Source organism: Artemia sp. Qi Xiang Cuo, chromosome 5, assembly GCF_049724085.1.
Source record: "Artemia sp. Qi Xiang Cuo chromosome 5, ASM4972408v1, whole genome shotgun sequence".
NCBI lineage: Eukaryota > Metazoa > Arthropoda > Branchiopoda > Anostraca > Artemiidae > Artemia > Artemia sp. Qi Xiang Cuo.
Genome location: NC_142798.1, coordinates 33,862,520 through 33,884,043, shown reverse-complemented (window position 1 = coordinate 33,884,043; position 21,524 = coordinate 33,862,520). Strand labels below are relative to the sequence as shown.

At 34.8% G+C, this 21,524-nt stretch overlaps 1 protein-coding gene across 1 annotated transcript in view; it reads right to left on the bottom strand.

Moving 5' to 3' along the window:
* LOC148952055 (uncharacterized) overlaps window positions 1–21,524 on the bottom strand; it is a 318,887-nt gene that overhangs the window by 126,137 nt on the left and 171,226 nt on the right. Inside the window, exons 12-18 of the mRNA XM_089089125.1 lie at window positions 21,050–21,067; window positions 17,125–17,167; window positions 16,395–16,511; window positions 13,815–14,011; window positions 10,964–11,318; window positions 4,564–4,793; window positions 949–997 (exon numbers count right to left, since the gene is read on the bottom strand). Coding sequence (XP_088945251.1) covers window positions 949–997; window positions 4,564–4,793; window positions 10,964–11,318; window positions 13,815–14,011; window positions 16,395–16,511; window positions 17,125–17,167; window positions 21,050–21,067 — 1,009 coding nt within the window. The remainder of the gene's footprint in view (window positions 1–948; window positions 998–4,563; window positions 4,794–10,963; window positions 11,319–13,814; window positions 14,012–16,394; window positions 16,512–17,124; window positions 17,168–21,049; window positions 21,068–21,524) is intronic.

Below are 21,524 nucleotides of genomic sequence, written 5' to 3'. Positions count from 1 at the left end.
CTTTTCCTTCGTTGGGAATTCATTCCATAAATTATAAAACAAGATAATGCACCGGATAAATAAACACAAATATCAATTTTTTCAAACTTTAAGTTTTCCACAATAAAGTTAATCCCAAAATGAATGAAATTGTCTTTTACCCTACATTTATAAAAACCTAAATAATTGATTTGACTACACATACAAAGAGTAAAAAAATATATACACACCTTATGAGGACCCCCCCCCCCCGACAGTTTGACCACGGAAACTTTCCTCGCATGTAAATAACGATAGTATTTTTAAATTTGAAAAGTATTGTGAAATAGCAACTTCGAATATTTTGCTGAAGAAGAAATTTATAACTTCAGAAGTGTGTTAGACGACAGAATATATACTTAACTAGCCCATTAATTGAATATCCAGAAATAGTGAATATTCTGACCAGGAATAACTGTCAATCATTTGTGTTGAGGGGTCTCTAATGTCATCAGCGCAAAAAGTGTTAAGATAACCTTGGGGAGGGGGGTATATCTATAATTTCATAAGACTCTTCTTACGTTTCTTGGCGATCGGGTGAACAGTGTGGTAATAGATGAGGGAAAGAAAGACAGAAATAGATTTGGTTTTATGTATACAGAAAATTTGTATTACTTGACCTGTATCGGTGATAAATAACTACTTCTTCTGATACTATTATTCCACTAGCAAAATATATACTTTCGCTAAAAACAATAGCCCACGATAGAAACAGCAGGATTTAGCGCGAAAGATTTTTTTTTTACTTAGGTAGCAAATTTCGAATTTGATGACATAAGATGGCAGGAGTGACCTTGTCAAAATGCTAGAGATGAAGCAGACAAGGAAAAAGAACCAGAAGATAATCTGCCAAAATTCAGCATTTTTTATCATGTTTTTTTAATGATAAGTACAAAAATATACCATAACTCAGAAGATAAAAACAAATACCTTTGAAGGCAACTGCAGGCTTTGTCCCGCTGTCTCAGGTTCAGCCAAACTAGAATAGAAAGGAAAGTAATTGAATACAGCTTTAAATATGCTTCAAGTTAAACTGAAATCAGAGGCCAACTCTAAAAAATCAATTTAAGATTTCTAGATAATATCGTATACTCTTCCCTTAATTTCATAAGATCATTAGCATATTCTATAAAAGTAACAATTAGCCCACTAAAATGACAGAGGTTTCGTACATGCAATAGTATATACAGGATGTCCAATTTATCTTAACAATAGTAAATATCCAAGAAACTAAGCAATAGATAAGAGATATTTTTCTTGAGAATGTTCATTATGCTTAAAATATAAATTATGGGGCGCAATGGCTTTTTGTTCATGGGGTGGAAGGTGCAACCCAAGATTTTTCGCACTAAAGACCTTTGCAGTTGAATTCTCCGACAAAAACGAGGCATAATTTCACTGAAAAGAACTTTTTTTTTTCCAAAAATACTCTAGCCAAACTTTAAAGCAATTAGTAAAATTTAAAGTTTATATCTGAAAGCTAAATTTAAATTGGAAACATCTGACCTTTGAAATCTTAAAGGGGGCATTGGTACCCACTTATGAATCACGTCTTTCTCGAGCATCTTATTAATGAAAAATATTTATATACAAGATACATAACAAAATACAATTATACGAATTTTATGTATTATATACGAGATATTTTTCTTGAGGTTGCTCGTTATGCTTAAAAGATAAATTATGGGACAAAAAGTGTAACTGCGACATTTCTTCCACTTAAAAAGCTTCACTTGCAGGAATTCTACGACAAAAAATCAGGCATATTTTGTCCGAAAAATGTTTTCCTTTCAAAAATGCTCCAGTTGAATATAAAGATAATTAGTAAAATTTTAAATTTATACCTAAAATTAAATTGAAATTGGGACTTTTTGACCTTGGAAATTTCGAAGGCACCTTCTTTGAAACCCCCTTACGAATCGGGTCTCTTTTGAGCATCTCGATAACGATAAATATTTGTCAAAAACATTTTACAGTTAAATCCTTGTTTTTTCTTCAACAATCTAGCACAGGGTTATGTATCTAAGCCAAGTCCTACACAACCTGGGCTTATTTGTGTTGCGAGAGCAACTCTAATAAGCCAGAAAAATTTCTTTTCTTATGCTGCCAATTTTGATTAATTGCTATAAAGTGGTTAGGACATAATCTCTGCAGTTTTACGGAAAGTGTAAATCTTAGTCTGTATTGGTGAATATGACGTTAAATTTTTGAAACTGCGCATGCACATAATTCTTTTTCGGGACAAAAAATGGTCTAAACTTGTCCTCGAGCCAGAGCAAATGAATTGTGAATTGAATTGCAGTTTTATAATCTACGTCAAAGAGCAATATCTGAAGTTTTACCACCGATCTTTCGTTTCTTCGAACCATGTTTGTGCTTTCAAATGGAAAACTTCGTTCAAGGAGGGAAGCAGGCAGCTAAAGTTTGATTTAAACATCAAAGTGTTCGAGATGCACAACGACCCCCTGAAACCGTTACCAAAATGTCTTCCTACAACAATAAATATGAAAACTTGAGACATCCGAAAAAGGAGGAATTTTCCTCTGGGTCCGAAAGTCCTGCCTTCAATTGTTTTTAGTAATTATTAATATTTTCGGTATATTTTGGGTATTTGGTATTGAGGTAGAGGACTTCTTTTACATGTGCCACCCAATCCTCAATAGTTCTTTCATTGGTAAAGAGATTGGAGCTTATTCTTTGCTGCTGGCTTAGTAGTGATATAAGAAAGTTAAAATAAACTTCTGAACAAAGAGCTAGAATATTTTTTTTGACGCAGATCAATAATCCTTGATGAGCTGATCAAAGGAGACTTCTATGACTTTAAAATTTTCGTAAAAAACTCATTCCTGAGGTAAACCATTACAATAACTCCGAGAACTTAACAAATTTATTATCAGATGTGCGTATTGAAAAAAAAAGGAAATCATATGCAAAAACACCGATCTGAGGGGGAACGTACAAGAAGATTTTTTGTACACCATAATGAAAGAAAGATTAAGGTGGCTAGGGCACTTTGTGCGGATAAAGGATGACAGATTGCCGAAGATTTTCCTTTTCGGCTAATCGTCTAGGGCCAGACGGAAAGCAGGTCGTCATCGTCTGGGGTGGCAGGACGTCATAAATAATGATTTAAAGGAAATGGTAACTGAGGTATTTGGTATTGAGGTAGAGGACTTCTTTTACATGTGCCACCCAATCCTCAATAGTTCTTTCATTGGTAAAGAGATTGGAGCTTATTCTTTGCTGCTGGCTTAGTAGTGATATAAGAAAGTTAAAATAAACTTCGGAACAAAGAGCTAGAATATTTTTTTTGACGCAGATCAATAATCCTTGATGAGCTGATCAAAGGAGACTTCTATGACTTTAAAATTTTCGTAAAAAACTCATTCCTGAGGTAAACCATTACAATAACTCCGAGAACTTAACAAATTTATTACCAGATGTGCGTATTGAAAAAAAAAGGAAATCATATGCAAAAACACCAATCGGAGGGGGAACGGACAAGAAGATTTTTTGTACACTATAATGAAAGAAAGATTAAGGTGGCTAGGGCACGTTGTGCGGATAAAGGATGACAGATTGCCGAAGATTTTCCTTTTCGGCTAATCGTCTAGGGCCAGACGGAAAGCAGGTCGTCATCGTCTGGGGTGGCAGGACGTCATAAATAAAGATTTAAAGGAAATGGTAACTTCCTGGGAGGGTGTAAAAAGGGAGGCTTTGAATAGATTGGGATGGAGGAGGAGCGTATGTAGCTGTGTTGGCCTCGGGCGGCTTGGTGTTGCGGTGAGTTGTTAGTAGTAGTAGTAGTAAAGATGGCTAGGACACGTTCAGCAGATGAATGATGATATATAGGAAAAGATGGTCCTTGCGGCCATCAGTCTAGGGCCAAACAAAAAGTAGGTCGTCCCTGAATGGAGAGGGTGGAGGTCTTAAGGAAGGATTTAATACAAGTAGAAAATTCTTGGGAGGCTGTAAAGAGGGAGGCTTTAAATAGATTGGTATGGTAGAGGAGAGTGCGTAGCGGTATTGGCATAAGGTGGCTTGGTGCTATAGTAAATTCTTAGTAGTAATAGATTTTGAAGAATATAATTTTTGGCATTTCACTGAAAAATACTTTTTTTGGGGGTATTTTCATTGAAAAAAATGGAAAAAATGAATCAATTTGGTATTAGGAAGCTTCCTAGGTATGGCCTACCACAGGATACATTATTGTTTCGATCTATCAAAACAATAATTATTGATTGCGTCATTATTTTGGCTGCATAAGAATGCAACTTCTCATAAATTCCAAAAGTCGCAGAAGTCCTAGTTTTCTTCCGAAGTTTATCCTTTTCTTATGCAAATATGTTCAGATTCTAAAAAAAAATTATGATTTAGTACATTTGCCTGGTTCCACCATAATCTTAATCTAAACCATAATTCATCGTAAACTTTCGAGGGGCGATTTCTTGGGACAATACGAATTAGACATGAGTAGGTTTACTTTGGAAAGCTATAAATACGTAAAAAGTTCGGAAGTAACAAAAACAAGGGATAAAAATATACCCAATATCGATATTTTCTTCGGGGGCTTTAACCCCAGTTTCTCCAATCTTGTTTCGAGTCCTTTTGCTCAGTTTTCCAGATTTTTCTTGCTTTTCGTCAGGAACTGTTTTCTTCTTTTCTTCTGGGTCAGCAGCACATTCGTGCTTTTTATTCAAATTCTGGTCCAAGGACGTAATCCTGACAATTTTTCCGTTGCAGTCTGGAGTGAAACAGAGCAATCCAATAATATCCTGTAAGCAATGAACTGAATTTTATTTATTATAATTAATGATTGGATACCCACAAATAGTACAATGCAAGTATGGACAAATAAAATTAGAAATAAAAACTAATAGACACAGCAAAAGAGAAATTACAACAAAATATAACATTTATGCACAAAGTAATCTAAACACGATCACTGTGTGAAAACAGCTTGTGCAGCGGCAAATCCAGGGGGGAGCGAGGAGCGCCCCCCCGCCTAGCGTTGTCTAAAGTAGTGTAATTTACTTAACTAACTCAAGTTTGCTTTACTTAAAATTGCTCCTAACGCAAGTTTATCGGATCAACCCATTTTGCCCCCCCCCCAAAAAAAAAATCCTGGATCCGTCCCTGAGCTTGTGTCCAGAAAAAAAAACTGCAAGAAGATACTTTATACTTTTCAAACCTAATGGGGCACTTTTCGTGAGTTGGTCTAGCATAAAAATTTTGTCACTTTTTCTTTAAACTTATCGCTAAAAAATCGCTTAAAACAACAACTGCAAGATAAATTATTGAAAAATTAAAATCACCTTAAGCACAGAACAATTTTGGCAATGTCTTCAAACATATTTCGCTAATTAGAGTGACTTTTTTAATGAGAATAAAACAAACATTAAGTTTTAGGATTTATATTCAATTTTAAATAAGAAACGATGAATCCCATAAACACATATTTCGCTAATTAAAGTGACTTTTTTTAATGAGAATAAAACAAACATTAAGTTTTGGGATTGATATTCATTTTGAAATAAGAAACGATGAATCCCAGAAGAAACGATGTTTACAGAAATACAATCAATTTCCCCATAAGCGTCTTTATTTTGCGTTTGAACATGTCCATGATCGATATTCGATTATCCGGAGTTTGCTCCAGGCAAAAGCGATACTAGACACAAGCTTGGACTCCAAAATTTAATAATGAATATGCATACAAGTATTGTTTAAAAAAAACTGAGTAAAACATACTCAGTATGTTTTTTATTTCTTCTTTATTATTGTGAACAGTGTTGTAATTCGTTAATCTTGTATGTTGTTTGTGTACATGACAATATTTTGGCTTGAAATACACGTTATCTAATCTTATCTCATAGCCTAAATATTTAATGGTATTCAAACTTCACCTTTGGTTTTCTTCTATTGTACTTAGTTCGTGATTATAGAGATTTATGAAGAGGGGTGCAAGATGGCAAATGTAATCTTCTAATATAATCTGTTTTTTCCTTATTTTGTACTACACAATCCCATCTAGCTCCATAAAATATTCACCACTATCAGGGCCGTATCAAGGATTTTTTCGGGGGGGGGGGGAGGATTTTAAAAAATTATTTTTTTCGGGGGTGGAAGAGGGTGTACAAAAAAAAAACTTTAAAAAAAACATCAATAATTTGTTTATATTCGTTTCTGTTACGTTTCTACAAGTCAGAAAAACATTTCGGGGGTTCAAACTCCCCAGCCTCCCCCCTGGATACGGCCTTGGCCACCATCCTATCATTGATTGGGTTTGTTTAACTTTGTCAATTTCATTCTTCTAAGACCCTCATTTTTAGCACAACATTACACACTAAAATCCTTAGTATACAATAAAGAAACATAAGCAACAAAAATCCAGAGAGAAATCACGGTTTAGCCAACAATAGAGATTAGACATCCCGTCCATGGTTAGAGATTAATCCCTTTAATTATATTTTAATTATTTAAAGTTTACAGAATCGACGAATTTCCAACTGTTTCCATCGCACTTCTGTTATATAATTTAATTTTCAAGAAATTTTCTTTTTAACACAGTGAAAGGGTTTCCATATTTTCTTATTTATAGCAAAAACATCATCTTTTTCATATACAACAAAAATACTGTTGGGAGTCACCTGACTATTGAAAAATAATGTTACACAAAACCTATGGAGTAGGCCTGGCTATTGGAGGATAGATCCCTCACCCTAGATATCTAATATTATTTATTTTTTCAATCCTGATTTCAATCCTGGCGTACAAAACTTCTGTAATCAAATTAAGGTTTTTGGTCTCAGATTTTAAAAATATAGTCTGTGTTTTTGATTGTAAATATTTTCATTTCAAGAAAGTCGTTACGGTACTCCTAATACAATTGAATTGTAAGTTCAAATCATGGACATGTTAATTTAGAATAGACAACAGACAAGATGTGTTTTCACGAGCTCTTTGCGTTTTTTCTTCCATACCACTACGAAAGATTACCTATGATTTTTGAAACAGGCAAAACCTGTTTTTAAAACCTAGCTATCAAAACTTATTAATCATTTCCATTGTTTCCACCAATTCCGTTAGACGAGTTTTGGGTGTTTACCTACCCGCGCATAGAAAGCCCTTTTTATTATCTAATATCTATTCATATAGTAAATCTATGGTTGAAACACACACTGGAAACAGTCTTCAAAACCGTAACTAAGACCCTTTCAAAGTGAAAGAGGGTGTACCTATATTTTAAGGTTAATAAAAATCGTAGATGAATAGTAATCAAGAAAACTGTAAGTAAAAACCTATGTTATATTGTCATTTACAACGAAATTTAATAGTTTGCTGAGCGCATAAATTGCACTGAAAAACAAAACATATGATTTAGCTACAATTTCCGGCTATTTTTAAGTTATTCATTAAAAAAAAAACTACAAAAAAGAAGTTTTTCAAAGAAAAGTAAACGCCCAAAACGAACAGTAATTCAATAAACAATTCAAAGAAAAATGAAACCCAAAAAGAACAGTAATTCAATAAACAATCATAGCAAAAAACATACAGCAAGTAATAATCTAAACGAAAAAATAAATCTTAAAACGAGTAAAACATAAATTGAATATGCAAATCAAGCTTGAAACGAACAAAAGTCACTACAAACAAGAGCTTGGGTATCGCTTCCTTCTCTCACTGTAAAAGTATAAAACCTACTGCGTCATTGGCCCTTTACTGAAAACGAATTATATTACAAATATTTTCTTTTGTACTTAATATTGAAAATAAAAATTACAATTTTGAACTGATGAGCTTTCAGCAATTAATATAATTATACATCAATTATTCAGTTTAATTTATTAGTTCTTTCTAAGATTGTTCAAGAAGAATAGTTTCACTACAAACAAGAGTTTGGATACTTCCCCCTTCATTAATTGTAAAAACCTAAAGCCTACTGCGTCATTGGCGCTCCACTGAAAACTAATTATATTACAAATATTTTCTTTTCCACTTAGATAATTTCTGAGACCATACTGCCTTTCCATGACGATAAATAAAAGTTCAATAGGGATGGTTTTACTACTGATGACGGTCACTGCATATCTGACCGAAATATCCGGAATTTTTTTATGAATTTCTATCACTGTTTGTGAAACACTGTCTATTAAAAGGATTTTATCCCTATTTGAACTTTAATTTATCGTCTTTTCCAATTCTTACAGCAATGAAAATGAAAATTACAGTAAAATAAAATCTTGAACTGATGGATCTTTCAACAATTAATATCATTATATATCTAATATTCAATTTGATTTTTTTATACTTTCCAAGACTGTTCAAGACACGTATAGTTTTCAGTAAAGCGCCAATGACGCAGTAGATTTTAGACTTTTACAGTTAGAAAAGGAAGCGATACCCAAGGGGGGGGGGGCTGTTGCCCTTGGATCTCTTTTGACTCTTAAAAAGTGAACAAGAACTTTCACTTTCCAAACAAATTAGCTCTCTCTGAAGTATATACGAGAATCCGTTCCATATTAATCATATATGCCCCAGGTCATAACTTACAACGCCTGTCCCTTTTCCCTGGGGGGTTGTGTCAACCCAAGGGTTTTGTTATATGATCTTTGAACTATTTTTAACAAAATAGCTACCTCAAAATTTTTATCGAATGTATTTGGGGAAAAAAGGGCATGGGGGGATAGCTGCCCTCCAGTCATTTTTTGACCCTTAAAAATTGAATTAGAACTTTAAATTACCAATCAAATGAGCTCTCTCTGAAGTTTATAGGAACATCCCGTCCATAAGATCCTTATATGCCCCAGGGCATAACTTACAACGCCTGCCTCCGGGCCCTGGGCGGTTATGTCAACATCGGAGTTTTGTTATCTGACCTTTGAACTAATTTTAACAAAATCTCTATCTCAAAACTTTTATCTGATGCATTTGGCAAAAAAGCGCTTGGGGGGGGGGGGGCATTTGCCCTCCGATATCTTTTGACTCTGAAAATATAAACTAAAACTTTTAATTTCCAATCAAATGAGCTCTTTCTGAAGTTTATACGAACATCCTTTCTATAAGAACCATATGTGCCCCCATGGCATAACTTACAACGCCTGCCCCCTGGCCCTGGGGGGTTGTGTCAACCCTGGAGTTTTAATTATATGACCTTTCAAATATTATTAACAAAATGGCAACCTCATTATTTTTATCGGATGCATTTTGGGAAAAAAGGGCGTGGCGGGGGGGGGAGCTAGCTTCCCTTCAATCACTTTTGACTCTTAAAATCCCTTTTATACGAACATCCCTTCCATAAGAACCTTATACAACGCCTGCCCCCGGGCTCTGGGTGGTTGTATCGAAATCGGAAATTTGTTATCTGACCTTTAAACTAATTTTAACAAAATGTCTATCTCAAAATTGCTATCTTATACATTTGGGAAAAAAGGGCTTGGGTATTTGCCCTCCGATCTCTTTTGACTCAAATTTTTATATATTATAAAATTTTGGCTACCTCAAAATTTTTATCGAATGTATTTGGGGAAAAACATTCCTTCCATAAGAACCTTATATGCCCCCTGGGGATAACTTACAACGCCTGCCCCCGGGCCCTGTGTCGACATAGGAGTTTTTGTTGTCTGACTTATCTATTTTTAACAAAATGTCTATTTCCAAATTTTTACCTGATGCATTTGGCGAAAAAAAAGGGCTTGGGGGGCGGTATTTGCCCTACGATCTTTTTTTGCTCTGAAAATATAAACTAAAACTTTTAATTTCCAATCAAATGAGCTCTTTCTTAAGTTTGTACGAGCATCCCTTCAATAAGAACCGTATTTGCCCTCAGGGCATAACTCACAACGCCTGCCCCCTGGCCCTGGGGGGTTGATTCAACCAGGGAGTTTTTGTTATATGATCTTTCAACTACTTTTAAAAAAATGGCTAACTCAAAATTTTTATCGGATGTATTTTGGGAAAAAAGGACGTGGAGGGGGGCGGCTAGTTGCCGTTCGATCGCTTTGGACTCTTAAAAAGTAAAATAGAACTTTTACCTTATAATCAAATGAGCCTTCTCTGAAGTTTATACCAGCATCCCTTCCATGAAAGCCTTATATACCCCCAAGACATGACTTACAACGCCTGCCCCCGGGCCCTGGGCGGTTGTGTCGTCATCGGATTTTTTTCATCTGATCTTTGAACTATTTTTAACAAAATTCCTATCTCAAAAGTTTTATCTGATGCATTTGGGGAAAATAGGGTGTGGGGGGGGGGGCTAGTTACCCTCCGATCTCTTTTGACTCTCAAAAAGTGAGATAAAACTTTTAATTTCCAATCAAATGAGCCCTCTCTGAAGTTTTTACAAGCATCCCTTCTATAAAACCATATTTGCCCCCAGGGCATAACTTACAACGCCTGCCCCTGGACCCTGGGGGTTGTGTCGACCCCGACGTTTTGCTATATGATCTTTGAATTATTTTTAACAAAATGGCTATCTCAAAATTTTTATCGGATGTATTTGGGGAAAAAAGGGCATGGGGGGCTAGTTGCCCTCCGATCACTTTTGACTCTTAAAGAGGGCGCTGGAACCCTTGATTTGCAGTTGAAGGAGCCCCCTTTGAAGTTTATACGACGACCCCTTCCATACGAAGTGCCTCTGAAAAAAAAAAAAAAAAATAATAACAAAACATAGGAGCCGCATGGCCTTTAATATAGCGTACGTAAACATAAAATAGAGTACGTAAACACAAGAAACTTTCAAAAAGCCCACCATTAATGGCTGGAGTGGTTGGGTTTTAATTAGTCGTAACATCTAAACAAGATTTTAAAAAGTTGTATTCAGATAAAATTCTTCTACATGTTTTTATACGAAGGAAAGATAGAGAAATTAATGGGAAAGCAAAAATTAATTGTCATACACATCAACTAAATGCACACAAAAAGAAGGAGGAAATATCTAACATGCCTTATCTATATACTTCCCACTGATTCCTTTATCCCGTTCTGTTTTCCAACATTGTAGGTGATACTGAAGCCGGCATTTGAAGTTACACTGAACCTCCACAAACCCCCGAAATTCATAATCATTCAGGTACATTTTTCTATCTGGGTAACGGTGATTGCTCAAACATACTGAAGCCAAGCAAACTGCCACTGGTTTTCTGTAAACACAACTTTCCGAGCGCAATTGTTCAAGCATGGCACACAGTTCATCTGGATTTGATTCGGGGATGGTTTTATCGGTTTCAGGGTAATGTGATGGCTGAACTTTCTGTGCAAAGTCAAGACTTTCGGCAATAACTTCTTTAGCAAGACTAAACCTTAAAAATAAGAAAATATCTATCGCCAAACACACTGACAGGAATTTATTTAGGGGTGACAATAGTGGTAAAATAGCAAAGAACCGGTGTATTTTACACATATTAAAATACATATATGTAACATATTAATATTTACATCAATATTATGAAGATAACGTAATTTATAAGGATAACGCAAATCTATGCCAGGGTAACTGCAGGGACTTCCCGAGACTCAGTTCATTGGGGGGGGGGGGGCACCTTCGTAAATTTTACCGAATCGATACCTGATTTATGCCGAATTTTCTGCAGAAATAAAAAATTTTGCTAAATTTCGGGCAATTTTGCAAAATTTCTGCCGAAATTTTGGTCTTCGGCGAAAATTTTAATGAATACCAAAACCGTTGGAGGGACGGTGCGCCCCCCCTCCTCTGGACGCCCCTGGGTAACTGGCCAGGCGAATTTTTTTATACCACCAAAGCAGAGAAAATATACTATTTTTTGCCAAAAAAGCGATACGTTCACCAAAATAGAATTTTTTTATTATTATTCTAAATATTTCCAACATACTCCTCATCTGAACAGTCCAAAAGCCTGACTAAGCCAGACTCAGAGCTGTCCAAAGGGACAATCCATACACATTAACAAACAAACATACCCTCATCCAAAATTTAGACTAAATTCATATTCTCCAATGAAAACATGCGTGCAACGGCAATTAACTACTGATTATTAGGCATATTAATCCAATGAAGCATTAGTATAGATGGACAGAGAAAAGAAACGAGCAGTGAATACAAACTTTTTATTATTAAGAACTGGTCACAGCATCAATCATTTATAGTCCTGCTCAACAATCATAATGGGAAAGTTGATTTTGTATGTGCATTGAAGTAACTACTTGAGTATTTAAAAGTGTGTCATGAAATATTAAAATAACTCCATTTTGTTTGGATTATAAGCAGTTCATCATTTTTTTCTTTTTAACTCTTTACTTCTCATACTAATTCCCAAACATTCTTTTCAAATAACAGCTGTTCTACTGAGTTTTCCCATTAAATTATTTCTCACAACTCACAACTAGCATGTACAAAGTTACTCCTAATACTAGGGTCACAAAGTTTCCTAGAATGCGTTTAAAATTCAAGGCATCAGGGCAATCTAATGCTGGCAAGCCTGGAGAACCCTGTTTAACCATCTCAACAATTCCTCACATCGTCCGTACCTGTCTTAATATTTTTTATTAAGTTCTGAAAAATGTAGACTCCAAAAAGAGCATAGCTGGACCATTTCGGGTTATTTCAGGGGAGGTTACTCAAAATGCGGGCAGAGATCACAAAATGTACACAATCTATGTAACTGGACACACTATATGAAATTAAGAAGAATCAATATTTCCAAAAATATGCATATATTTTCTCGCTACAACCCCCACCCCCCACCCCCAACAAAAAAATAACGAAAAAATCTCGGATATCTGTGTTGGTAAGATGCACACCAAATTTTGAACTGCGAAAAAATTACTAGCGATAAATTCCTTTCAAACAAAGTAAATTCTATTTAGATAATTTTCCTTTGTTGACAAATAAAAAAGAGCGGAATTCGGCAAAACTTCAGTGGAGCATAATTCTTTTGGGTTACAAAAAGGGACTGTAAATTATTCCGCTTTACACTTAGGTTTAATTAGTGCTTTACCGACAGCATTTTGGAGCGCAAGAAATTCAGTCGCTTGTTTCATACAATCAGTTTATTTGCCAATTGCCTTTCATAATATTTCAACTCAAGATTGTGTTTTTTTAAGTATGTGCAAGCAAATAAATCTTTGATTTTCAAAGCATTGCGATAAAAGAAATTCAAATTTTTATAGTTTTGCTTTTGTGCTAGAGGATTCCTACTTCTATAATGAGAGGAAATCGTCCCTTTCGGGCAAAGAGGGGCCAGGAACCTTCTTTATAAAGGTTATGAGGGTAGGAACCCTTTCACACGAAATAAAGTTACGAGTCTTTTTATTTTCATTCTTCTTTTTAAAAATCTAAAGTAAAAATTCTAATATCTAAAATAAATAATTCCTTTTATTCTCAAGACATTGCAATAAATGTACACTAAGAAACTTGTACAACGTTGCTCTTGTATAAGAGTTTTATAAGTGGGATAATTTGATAATTCTTACATTTATTATTAAGCATTGAGGTTTTATTCTTTAGTATTATTTTGGAAACCCAGCGGAAAACTAGGCTTTGAAAACCAAGCTTTCAAAGGCTTTATTTGGATTTTTCCCTGGATATAGGAGGGGATGGGGAGGGAAGAGCAAAATAAAACAATATCCCAGAAAGGTCAGGTGATACAAACAGAGGGAAATTACATTCTCAAACTCTGGGTGTCCTCCCATTCTTTCGAATAATAGTAACGAGGAAGATGATAACAATTTTGACCCACTCATTCACTTGCTACCCCCAAAAGATATGTGAAACCATGACTCTGACGAAATTCGGAAATAACCTGAAATTCGGGACATACCTATTCAGTGTTAAAAGTCCTTTGGCTATACCATACTTTACTGGTAAGCTATGTTTACTCTGGATGCTTTCATTCAACACATTGAGTAGATCCATGCCCTTCAAGGTTAACTTTGTATCATCAGATATGATGGCAGATAAACCGCACACGTAAATGATTATGTTGGTATTTCTCGACGAAAGAAGCTTCCGCAGTCCCTTCAAAAGGAAAAGCATATTTAATAGTATCTTAAAGCTACTTTTTGAAGCTTTAGAATGAAGAATATAAAAGACAAGAATTCAATATATAACATATTTACAGCTAATAAGACATTAAATTATTCTTTCAAAATAACATTGATTCAATTTAACGGTTCTATTTTTGAAATTCAGTGAAATATATTACTTTACACTTGAAAAAATCGTTTGAGGAGGCACAAGAAGCCATTAGAAATTAAATGAAACAGCAAGAAAGTTGATGAAATCGACAAAAATTACTTTGCGAAGACGTTTGCAATACAAACCACGATTTAGAATATAATTTACGTAATATTAACATTAAACAACCAAAATATTTTCCAACATTTTGCTGTAGCACCTTATTTTCAGGGAATTTTGCAACGACGGGGCTATGTTCAGTCAATAAAATGTTCTTACGATAAAATCGCAACATATTCAAGAATGCAGGCACATGGCTTTAAAACTCGTAATATAGCGACAAGTTGTTAGTTTTTTGTTATTAAAAGACATTTGTTCGACACTTACAAATTATACAACTGGATAAAATCTTAAAGTCTAAAATACTTTGCAAATGAAATATAGATTTACTGCGTACAGTCGGTATTAAGATATAACTGTTCACAATTTGAGAATCATTAGTTAATAGATCCTTAGTTAATTAGAAACATTAGTTAATTAAATCCTTAGTTAATAGCTTGAATATGGTGGGATGCAGGAGGAGCAGTCTTATACCAGGGTATTGGTCTTAGGCTTCTTAATCCCTCTGACGAGTGTAGTTTATATATTGTGTTTGTTGACAATTTTTACATCAGTTTAAAAATTATGGAAATAACATTGCAAGTATTTCAATAATACTCGACACTCCCTATTCATTAACTTCACATAATCCTTAGAAAGCTAGAACACACATTTACTTGGTCAGTTCTTAGAACGCTTTTCTGCAGCCTAGTTCAGTCTTTTGCTTCATATTGTTCCGTTGTTTGGATGTCAACCTTTCCCTCGACACTGAAGCCACTTTCTTAATTTTATGATGAAACAAGGACTATTATTCAGGAAACTAACCTGGACTATTAATTCAGGAAATATTAAACTATATAATTAAATAATTAAACTATATAATTAAACTATAAAAACAAGGACTATTATTCAGGAAACTAACCGTCATAAATATATACCCTTGTTTGATTCGAAATCTCTTTTTAGCTTTTGTCACATGCTTCTTTCCCTTTTCTACGTTTGCATTGCCACCTTCCTGCTGCCCTGAACAATAATACTTCTTTATCTTTGATCAATCGTCTAAACATCTCCACACTTCCGACGATTTACAAGTTCCTCATATTCAACCCCCTGATATCATGTAATCTGATCTAAAGGTACACTTCCAGAATTTGCAGAAAACTGCCACTCGTTTAGTAACCTTAAAAAGAATGTGAAAGATTCCATTTTCTTTTTCTTTTTTTTTTTTTTTTTTTTTTGTGTGTCCCTTGGGGTTGTTGTCTCCGGATTGGATTAGGGTTTTTTAGAAAATTATTTCAGTTTTATTAAGATTTAAAGTCACTTCGGATTTATTGACTGTCTAGTTTGAAATCACGCGCTATTCCCCTGCCTAGCATGTGATTTTGGGGATTTTTGAGGGTGGGAGATTTAATTTTTTGTTTTGTGATTTAGGCGATTCTTGAATTGTGTTGAAAATGTTATTTTGGAGCATATCTTTTATTTTTGCTCGACCGTTTCTTCCTGGCCATGGGGCCATATTGGGAAGACCATGCTGAAATGTTTTTATTGTAAATTTAATGTTAGACAGTATCTGAATACTGAACCCATAACTCACAGATGTCACTACTAAGAGAAGCTGAAAAATATAGTCCAAAAAGTGCATTTTAGCAGCAAATGATGAATATATGATTTCAAAATTAGGAAAAGCATTGCTTCTAAGTAGGATCCATGGATTAGTTAAACAGGGGACTTAACTCTTAGGTACATCTATGCGCATAAAATCTGTGGGGTCTAATTGCAATTTAGAAAGAGGAGCCATAATAATCGAAAGATTTATCAACCGCGTATAAAGTGTAGAGTTCACAAAACGATATACAGAAATTTTATTGTGTATATCGTTTCAACATTATTCCTTTCGTTTCATTATTCCATTATTTCGTTTCCATTATTCCATATTCGTTTCAACATCTTTCCTTTCAACATTATTTGGTTCCGTTTTTTTTTGTTGGTGAGAAGCTTTTAAATATTACACTAAAACGTAAACCTTTCAATTCCCTCTAGCAGCCTTTTCTCGTAAAATCTTCGTCGTTTAAAACCGAAAAATAAAATTGATTAGTTATTATTCACTTTAATTAGCAATACTCACCTTGTAGCTATCATTAGCATATGGTATAAGAATCGAAGAATATGCATTGTAAGCAGCTCTATATTTCTTGTCAATGAACAAATAGCTTGCATGCTTCAAATCAGTCCGAATTTGGGTCTAAAATTAAAAAACAACATTGTTAAATACACATAAAAATTAACATAATAAAAAGTATGAAAATCAGCTAGTCTATTGTGAATATTGCAACAGTCAAAGCTGAGGGAATTTCAGGAAGAGAATCTTAGGCATAAGAGCAAGGCTGTATCCAGGGAGTTCCAGGACTTGAACTCCTGTCACCTTGTCCTCACGGACAAAGGATTTCAAGTCTAGCGGGATAACCACTCGGCTAGGACGGCTATAAATCGAAAAGGGGAAAAAAGTTTTATTTAGTAGAGACAATTTCAAGTGAGGTTGAGTAGAAAGAGTTAGTGGTAGTTAACTAATTTGATTCATACAAAAACCCAGTTAATGTCTCTGTATTTACTACTCTTTTCTTATCAAGATTTTTAATTAAAATGTTGCTGAAAATCCCTAGGGGTTCCCCCTTTTCAAAAAATCCTTTTTACGGGATATGAATCGGATAATTGGCGATCAAAATTTAAATTTACTTGGAATTTCACCTGAAATAAGATTATCAGTTTCTTCTTGATAATGGATTCAATTATCAGGATTCATGATCGACAGCCAATGCATATGTGGTAAGCCGCGTTTTTAAAATTTAATTGTATACACACTTGCAGCCGCCTTTCCAAATTTGTATTGTTTTATCCAAACTGTTGTCTTGCAATTTGAGCGACGAGACGTGGGTGATATTTGACTGAAGTGATGTGCTTGATTGAGCTCTAATATCAGATATAATATGCGCTGCTTCTTTAATTTCTGGCCAATCGAGATTACCAGCCATGATGATGAAGATATCTGGCGATCCAAGACGACGAACAATAGCTTCAAAATGTTCAGAGTAGTAACACGTTGATCCGGTGAATTATAATGGTAGTATTATTTTTTTTACTAATAAATGCATTTTGTTTCGCAGCTAAGTCTTTGATAAGTCAAGTAACACCCGCGTTTTGATCACCTAAAATAGTTTATTGATTGAACTTAATTTATTGGATGCGATCACGTTCTACTCGGTTAAAAATATTAAAACACAATTTTGTTGGAGAAGTTGTCTACCAAAATGCAAAGCAATAAACCTATCTTAGGCAGGTTGGGTCTTACAGTCTGCAAAAAAAGGCTTTTGGCTTGTTCAGGTCGAAAAGCGAATCTATGTTGCGCTAGTTCAAGTCGTGATAGATGTGGATGACCTGCAAAAGGTATTCCAAGTGGCATACCTACGGTTTAACCTTATGTTACAGCTGGATAAAACAATGGATAAGTAAAGGGCTCCACACAATGGTTAACATTTTTCAATATGACAACATTTTTGCCATGCTATTTAACAATCATTTCATTAGACGGTTTGATCGGCGTTAAGCAAAAGAACAACACATACTTCATTATATGCAGGAAGGTTGAACCGTCTACAACCCCCACCATCTGGCACACTAAAATCAGCTGCAAATTTGGAAGTTGCGGTCCCAGCATATCAGCACTTTGATGAAAAACCAACCTCTACTTCGGGCATCCTCATGTAACTTTGGCCATAAATGTTTTGGCCTCCAAAAAATTCCCCCAACAGGTCCATTAATTCACGACTGATTCAAAATTTATAGAATGAACAATACGTTCGTCATCATTATCATCAGAGTAAAAAAAGTACAGTTGACCATACGAAGGTGGTTCAAAATCACTCTGAGAGGTTTCTGTGGGATATGCCACCATACTCATTTGTGATGAACTAGCTGCTTTAAAGTTAACATTATTTCGACTATTGGTGGTTTGATCCTCGCTTACGTTGAATGAAGATAAAGCTAAACGTAAGTTAAAGTTTGGGATTCGTTTGTGGAACTTATTAACTAGCAGATGACGTCATTAAAAAGGCAAACCAATCCATTTGGAAACTGTGGATGTGGCAATAGAATTTGACCTTAGAAGTAGCAATCTCAAATGAATCCCTTTAGTTGCTACTATTTTTCGTAGAAATGGAGGGCTCCACAGTGAATTTATACATCGTTGAAGGGTCTCAACAATTTATAATTAACATTTGCGTAGTTTGTGGCATATTTGTAGTTTAGTACCGGATTTTGTGTAATAGCTCGTTACTGTCAAACATTGCGACGGCTTTGTTCTTCTAGCCACAGATTTCGTTAAGCATCATTTTCATTTGTGATTCGTTATGATCCTCGTTGTCGCATGTCTTCATTAACTAAGATATTGTTTCCATGCCTTTTGCTTTAGCTGTTCGATTGGTATTGTCGCGTTGGACGGTCTAAGTTGTCGGGAAAAAAATTCTTCAATTGGATTTTGTTTCTGCCCCATTGAGTTTGGATACCTGATTATTCAGATTGTTATACTTCCAACGACGCATCATTTTCAAAAATTATGAATTTTCGTTTTTTTTGTCTTGATTTGACAGACCAACTCTTTTTGATTTGGCGGCGTTCTATATAAATATGTATCTTATATATAACTATATTATTGTATGGAAAGGATAGGGATATGTCTCATAAGGGATGAGAAGCGACATTAAGGAATAAAACATAACAAAGATCACTTTTTATCCCTAACTTGAATGTAATTTTTAAATTATATACCACACACAGGAAAAAAACTCGAAATTTTCTTCGTTAGAATCTAGCAAAGAACAAACCAAAGGGAGTCAGGCAGCGCAATCACTCAAACATGACATCAAACCCCAGAAAAATAAATTTCAAAATATACGTTCTTTACATCATTTCTTGTCAAAAGATACGTGTGCTAAATCATCTTGTATATGAAGATGCAGTTTTTTTGGCAGAAATTTCATCATATTTTAAATATTATGTTTTGTCAACTAAAACGGCACTAAATATTGTAACTTCCTTTCAAATAATTCCTTAAACAACTCTCTATGTTATTCTAATTCCCTGCTAGTGGTAACAAAGAAAAAGGAAATAGACAGAGGACACAACTGCGCTACCCATGAAAACAAGTTATTTTCCATGTTGCTAGCGGCTGCAAGTTCCTTATATAGAGCTATGGGCAATTGCAATTCAAATAGTGTAATTCTTGTTTCGATTCAACGACGCTTTCGAGAGTTTTCCGGCTAATTTTCGACATTTCCATAAATCAATTTTCACTGTAACATTTTACTGTTAAGGCTAATCCAGATAAAAAATTACCATTCCTAAATACGCAGCAAACTTAAATTTTTTCTCACAAGCCAGTTTTTTAAAACGTGTTTTCTTTGGTGACTATGGGCTGTGGTTCATTCTTTACTAGGTTGATGATTGCTATACCATGCTTAATATGTTATGTCCTTTCCAAGGATCTTTAAATTCTGTTTTACTGTAGACGATAATAAGCTTACTCTATCGAATTTTATATATTGAAGCAGCACACAGATCATTCTTTTTTCAAAGGAGCAGCGGGGGGGGGGGCAACTTACCGACAATGTAAGGGACAAAAATCTATCTTCATGAAAATACAATGACGGTGGTCTAAACATCTAAGGATAATATATTAATTATTCAAATACCCCCCCCCCAAAAAAAAAGAAGAAGTTAAATTACAGCTTAAACGGTTATTTTTCCGTTTTTTTGGAAGGGAGCGTGAAGTTTTTTGGACCAATACTATAGAAAGTCTTCCTATTCCCCCTTTCCCCCTTTGCACTCGTCGAACCCCTGCTCAAAGTCCATTTTTTGAAGTCAAGTTGACTACATAAAAACACGTTTTAAACTTTCGTGTAACCTTAGATATAACCTTTTAAACGGTCACTTTTTTTAGTATTATTAAAGTAAAGTTACTGACAGAATAGAAAACATGTGCCTAACCTGTCTTAATATTAAATGGAATAAAAATATCTTACTTGAATACAAGCCATTTTGAAAGAAATTATAGTAAATTATAGGTCTAGTTGGGGTTAGCAGTCTTAATAAATGGTAAACACATGGAAATTTACTTTCATATAATGTATGTCAGTGCTCATTTTGGAATGATATTAATATGGAGATATGAGCTATCATTAAAGAAATAATTTGAAGTTCAAGGACTCTAAATTCTACCTTTGGTCAAAGTAGTTAACATTAAAAATATTCAGCTTCTCTTCACTTTTACCAGTTGGGTACATAAAGAATGAGACTTGTACAAATTACAAATCTGGACTTCACAGATGCTCGTAAAAACACAGAACTGAAAACACTTATTGTACTGCCACTGAGAAACGTGCAGTAATAAGAGTGAAAGCTAGTAAAAGTCCAGATCAGAGTAAACACTTTGTGATCTTTAAGATTTCACCAATAAATGAAAAATAAAAAGTCCAATTAATTCGAAAAAAGAAAAGTTTAATCAAAAGAATTTTTTAATAGGAAAAACTTTAACTGAACCTAATTTACAATTGACTTAACTTTAGTAGGACATCACCTTAAATAAGTCTTGCTAAAGCCTTCTCAACAAATTCTCTGAAACTTAGCTTACCTAATCGATAACTTAATGGAACTCAAATAGTAATACCACTGCTTCTCCTACAAACTTGTCAGTTTTAAGCCCCCTGAGGGTGACAAACTCGCAAACACTTTTTTTTTTTATCTAATCTTGTTTCAAGCCTCTATTTTTAAACATCTTCAAAGAAATCCCAACAGATTTTATGTAATTTTTTCCATAATTACATCCAAATTGGTTTAAAAAATACGCATAATATAAGAGCACCCCTCGCCCGGGGGTCTGAAATACAGGCGGAGGAGGAGGAAGGTCCCTCTGATGTACACCATGCAGGGCCCACCGGCGTGTGGACATGTCCCGGCGGTTACACACCTTCCCCCAGCAATGGACAAAATTGCTCGGCGTCGCAGACCACCAAACGGGAGGATCCCTTCCTAGAGGGACAACTGTGAAGGGCAGACGATCCAGCTGCATGGACAATGGCCCCTGCTAATGGTAGAGAGGAGTGGCATACGGCTACCCCGCCAAATTAGCTATGAAACTCCTTCTCTTATATATAAATGATAAAAATGTCGAATAAGAAAGTAAGAACTCGTGCTACCGCGTCCG